This window comes from Neoarius graeffei, chromosome 6 (assembly GCF_027579695.1).
Source record: "Neoarius graeffei isolate fNeoGra1 chromosome 6, fNeoGra1.pri, whole genome shotgun sequence".
Classification (NCBI taxonomy): Eukaryota; Metazoa; Chordata; class Actinopteri; order Siluriformes; family Ariidae; genus Neoarius; species Neoarius graeffei.
In genome coordinates, this window is record NC_083574.1 from 36458559 (window position 1) to 36464558 (window position 6000).

Genomic DNA, 6000 nt, shown 5'->3' on the forward strand with positions numbered 1-6000 from the left:
TGATGTATTACAGAGCATGTTTCAAACACTCATAAGTTGCTATAGCAGCGACAAAATAGCGATCAAAAAATGCATTTCATATTTTTCTTGCTGGTCCCAGGAATCGAACTGGTGATGCTTTGGGTCCAAGGCTGCTTCTCTAACCTTCAGGTCATGCTTGGCCCCATTAATATTTTTATTGCATTAATATAAAATTCATATCTAATTGCAATGCAATACTACATTCGTTAAGTTATTAAAATGTGAATGTCATTTTAGCAGGTTCTGACAGCCCTGTTCGAGGCTGTTGGACGACAACGACAGACTGTATGACAGATATCTGGTTAATTGTATGGATATAAAGCGAAACTCAATATGCACAGTATTGTTGCTATGGAAACATCCCATCAAGAGACAGCTGCCTCAGTAAAAGCAGCATCCTGAGGTCCAGACTGATCCACTGGAACAGCAACATATGTGACTTGTTATTGTTTATGAGCCAGTTCACACTTCTGTGGGTTCTGGATGTACGCACGTTTGTGTGTGTGAAAGAGACTCACCATCATCTAGCACCAGAGCGTCAGAGAGAGAGCTGTCCTCCGAGCCGATATTTGCCTCTGTAGGAGAGAGACAAACACACAGCGCTTGACATCACTCAGCACATTCCAACTCTCACACACACATACTTCAAGCAGGCTGCTAATGATTAGGCGAACATGTCTTTATCCACGTACAGCACTCTTATTTATGTGGGCGTATGGATTAAATTAACTTCACACCCCATCCCGACCCGAGCGGAGGTCTCTCACACACGCTGTTTTACAGCAAATGCACTTCCTCTTGCTCTCAGCAGGGCAGAGTTTCCGCAGGGGGACACCGTTAACTCACTTAATGAAGCTTCGTAAACACTGAAAACAGCTCTGAGAGCAACAACCCCACCTTCACCCCAGCATATCCATCACACACACACACACACACAAATACTTGTAGTGCAGTGGCAGCCATCAACAGTGTAATTATCCTCTGTGTTCTTCTCATCTCATCTCATTATCTCTAGCCGCTTTATCCTGTCCTACAGGGTCGCAGGCAAGCTGGAGCCTATCCCAGCTGACTACGGGCGAAAGGCGGGGTACACCCTGGACAAGTCGCCAGGTCATCACAGGGCTGACACATAGACACAGACAACCATTCACACTCACATTCACACCTACGGTCAATTTAGAGTCACCAGTTAACCTAACCTGCATGTCTTTGGACTGTGGGGGAAACCGGAGCACCCGGAGGAAACCCACGCGGACACGGGGAGAACATGCAAACTCCGCACAGAAAGGCCCTCGCCGGCTACGGGGCTCGAACCCGGACCTTCTTGCTGTGAGGCGACAGCGCTAACCACTACACCACCGTGCCGCCCACTGTTCACTTCATATAGAAAAAGATGTCTCAGTCACCCAGACCATCTGTTTAGCTTCTTATAAAAAAAAAATCATATAAATAAAAAGGCCTGCGTTATACTTATAGACGCGTCATAAGTATATGCATCCATATATCTGTGACCATCTGAAGGGAGTTGCATAACATGAACGTTCCCACTAGAGGGCAGAAAATGAAAAACTGATTCAAAATCTTGTACCCTGAGGAATTTGGAGGTGTGTTACTCTGGATACTGTGCTTACCCATAACCCCCTGTATGCGCATCATAACCCAGACATGCAAATGTGCTTTAAAGCAAAAAGTATGAACCAGCCTAAAGGGGTACATCAGTGGCGAACCGTTACTATTAGAGCTGGGACCTGAGCTCAGCCAAAACTTAGCCAGACACCAAAAAAGCAACAGGGCAAAGGATTCTGCAAGGGATTAGCGGCAGGCTGCCAGGTCGCTCCGTTGTGTGTAATTGTTGATGCTGATTTTAAAAGTAACTCAGTAAATTACACAGGGAAATGAATACTTAAGTCTGAGTGAAAAATACTGTAGCGAGCCTGCAGCGTGGAAGAAGAGTCTGGAGACAGAAATCTTAGTTTCTCGGTTGTTAGCCTGTGCTACTTGCTCTCTATAGCACTGGCTTGACCGCTTTATTACCATTCGCTAACACTACTGATGAACGCTACACCGGCTGGAAGGTAACTTCACTGCTGCACTAACGGCGCTGACTTGCAGTTAAGCTAGTGCTAAGAAGGCTTAAGGTGATACATTTTTGGTCCCGCCCACTATAAATCAAAATCTGATTTGTTAATTCATCTGTCACTTCCTACATAAGCACACACTGCCATGGCCTTCTGTCCCGGCAATAAAGTCCGAACCAGTGAGTGAGCCAGACCTAAACTCTTCTCAGCCGAGAGACAACAAACAAACAAATCTCATTGGATAACTTGATTTTAATGTTTTCAGGACAGTAACCCTTTCATTTCTGAAGCAAATGAGGCCAAATTAGAATTAGAAGAGAATAATTATAATGAAATCATGAAAGAACGAAAGAACTTAAATACACAGTGGTGCTTGAAAGTTTTGGAATCCTTTCAAATTTTCTATATTTCTGCATAAATATGACCTAAAACATCATCAGATTTTCACACAAGTCCTAAAAGTAGATAAAGAGAACCCAGTTAAACAAATGAGACAAAAATATTATACTTGGTCATTTATTTATTGAGGAAAATGATCCAATATTACATATCTGTGAGTGGCAAAAGTATGTGAACCTTTGCTTTCAGTATCTGGTGTGACCCCCTTGTGCAGCAATAACTGCAACTAAACGTTTCCGGTAACTGTTGATCAGTCCTGCACACCGGCTTGGAGGAATTTTAGCCCATTCCTCCGTACAGAACAGCTTCAACTCTGGGATGTTGGTGGGTTTCCTCACATGAACTGCTCGCTTCAGGTCCTTCCACAACATTTCGATTGGATTAAGGTCAGGACTTTGACTTGGCCATTCCAAAACATTAACTTTATCCTTCTTTAGCCATTCTTTGGTAGAACGACTTGTGTGCTTAGGGTCGTTGTCTCGCTGCATGACCCACCTTCTCTTGAGATCCAGTTCATGGACAGATGTCCTGACATTTTCCTTTAGAATTTGCTGGTACAATTCAGAATTCATTGTTCCATCAATGATGGCAAGCCGTCCTGGCCAAGATGCAGCAAAACAGGCCCAAACCATGATACTACCATAAATGACAAAGTATAATATTTTTGTCTCATTTGTTTAACTGGGTTCTCTTTATCTCCACTACCGTTCAAAAGTTTGGGGTCACTTTGAAATGTCCTTATTTTTGAAAGAAAAGCACTGTTCTTTTCAATGAAGATCACTTTAAACTAATCAGAAATCCACTCTATACATTGCTAATGTGGTAAATGACTATTCTAGCTGCAAATGTCTGGTTTTTGGTGCAATATCTCCATAGGTGTATAGAGGCCCATTTCCAGCAACTCTCACTCCAGTGTTCTAATGGTACAATGTGTTTGCTCATTGCCTCAGAAGGCTAATGGATGATTAGAAAACCCTTGTACAATCATGTTAGCACAGCTGAAAACAGTTGAGCTCTTTAGAGAAGCTATAAAACTGACCTTCCTTTGAGCAGATTGAGTTTCTGGAGCATCACATTTGTGGGGTCGATTAAATGCTCAAAATGGCCAGAAAAATGTCTTGACTATATTTTCTATTCATTTTACAACTTATGGTGGTAAATAAAAGTGTGACTTTTCATGGAAAACACAAAATGGTCTGGGTGACCCCAAACTTTTGAACGGTAGTGTACTTTTAAGACTTGTGTGAAAATCTGATGATGTTTTAGGTCATATTTATGAAGAAATATAGAAAATTCTAAAGGGTTCACAAATGTTCAAGCACCAGTGTGTATATAGGGTGTCAGCCAAGGTTTCTCATCTCATCTCATTATCTCTAGCCGCTTTATCCTGTTCTACAGGGTCGCAGGCAAGCTGGAGTCTATCCCAGCTGACTACGGGCGAAAGGCGGGGTACACCCTGGACAAGTCACCAGGCCATCACAGGGCTGACACATAGACACAGACAACCATTCACACTCACACCTACGGTCAATTTAGAGTCACCAGTTAACCTAACCTGCATGTCTTTGGACTGTGGGGGAAACCGGAGCACCCGGAGGAAACCCACGCGGACACGGGGAGAACATGCAAACTCCGCACAGAAAGGCCCTCGCCGGACCCGGGGTTCGAACCCAGGACCTTCTTGCTGTGAGGCGACAGCGCTAACCACTACACCACCGTGCCGCCCCAGCCAAGGTTTATTTTTAAAAATCATTTTTATAACTGTGGTATAATTACAAAAATATAGTCTGAAGTTTCATGTTGAAAAACATTTTTTGGCATTTTTTTAATACCAGTTTTTGGGAAAGTGGGTTCTTTTGAACTAGACATGAGTTCATGTGGGTTTGTTTTCAGTCTCAGCTGTGTACAGTGTGTGTGTGTGTGTGTGTGTGTGTGTTTTTCCACACCCTCTATGATGAGTGAGGCACGTTGCGTGGGTTTCTTGCCCGAGCGTATACGGTACTCGTTGATGCCGTTCTCGATATCCTGCAGCTTCTTTAGTGCATTCAGGTACGATGTCTTCCTCTGCTTCTTCAGCTTTTTACTGCTCACGTGAGGATCACTGGCTAAACGTCGCGCTGCCTCCGTGATCTGAGACTGGATAGCAAACTCCCTCTCCAAACGCTCCAGCTCTTCCTCCTTACACACACACACACACATGCAGGTAAGAACACACATTAGCACATTCAAAACCACATAAAAGCCAGTTATGCAGGCCAAAAACCACACAATCCTTCATATCACCCTCTAAAACTCATCCAACATACACAACACTGCTATAGTCAACCCCCCCCACACACACACACACTTTCCTCACGGTCTACGGTTGTTTCAAAGAGAAGTGAGTTGCCGTGATGAGACACTGAGGCTTTGATGAACCTTCTCTTATAGCTATATTTTATCACTCTTTCAACTTCTTTCTCTCACACACTCGGGAGATCACGACTTCAAATCCTGATGATGTGACAGTCATCCATGGCTGGGAATCTTGAAAGCAAAATTAACTGGGGAGGAGGGATGAAATTACTCTTTCTCCCCTATCAATAATAGCAAAACTAGGCAATCGCGGGTGTCTGTGAAGTCATGTATATGTGGAAGTGGGCGGATAGCGCTTTTCTCCGAGTGTGTTACTCTGCTAGAAAAGCACAAAGATTTGAAAAATGTTGAAAAGTGAAACACAGCCTCTTTTTCTCCAGGCCTCAACTGCTCATTTGGCTTGCACTCTACATCCACGTGCTATCACCAGTTCCACTGAATCATGCAAGACAAGGAACTCGTTTTATTTATGGAAACACACACAGTTCTGGAATGTTTGGTTCAGGAAATATTTGTATAATCCTCAGAGGTCAGCTGTGTGAGTCTTTGACGCGTGTGTTGGGAAAACGGATGAGTCCTGATATGTTCATCTCTCTTCAAAAATGCCAGAGGTCAGAGGTCAAGGTTGTTGAACTCATGAACTCACCTCTCCTTTGGGGAGGATCTTCTGTTCGTCCAGTTTGAAGGCCGTGCCGATTTTGCGCCGTACTGTAGGCGGCTCCTCTCCGGGGTCTAAAGGATATTCTTTAGGAAGCTTACCAGTCAGCTCCTGAAACAGAAAACACACACACACACACACACACACACACCCATTTCTGTGCATGTGGGATGAATATGTGCCGTGAATGTGCTGCTCTCCCCAGTCCCAGGTACCATTAGTTCCTGTTGGTACCAATTAGTACAACCAATAGAAAAAAACTAGCTTGCGGGTTTGAGTAAAACAGATTGTGTGTTGGGGGATCTGATTAATGGGATGTGTGTGTGTCTGACCGCTTCTCTAATGCAGATGCTTTTGAGCTCCTCTATCCTCTGCCTGAGTGTTTCTTCCAGAGCCTCTTGCCGAGCACGTAGAGCTGCCAACATGTCCTTCTTAGCTGTCTGAGAGCTGTCTGACTCCTGAGAGCCTGCACACACATACACACACACA

The 6000-nt window shown here is 44.0% G+C and overlaps 1 protein-coding gene across 7 annotated transcripts in view; it reads right to left on the reverse strand.

The window, feature by feature from the left end:
- frmd4a (FERM domain containing 4A) overlaps positions 1-6000 on the reverse strand; it is a 288964-nt gene that overhangs the window by 18864 nt on the left and 264100 nt on the right. For all 7 annotated transcript variants that reach the window (XM_060923607.1, XM_060923606.1, XM_060923605.1 and 4 more), the window contains 4 exons: positions 5844-5977; positions 5500-5622; positions 4445-4676; positions 540-596 (listed from right to left, as the gene is read on the reverse strand). In XM_060923607.1, coding sequence (XP_060779590.1) covers positions 540-596; positions 4445-4676; positions 5500-5622; positions 5844-5977 — 546 coding nt within the window. The remainder of the gene's footprint in view (positions 1-539; positions 597-4444; positions 4677-5499; positions 5623-5843; positions 5978-6000) is intronic.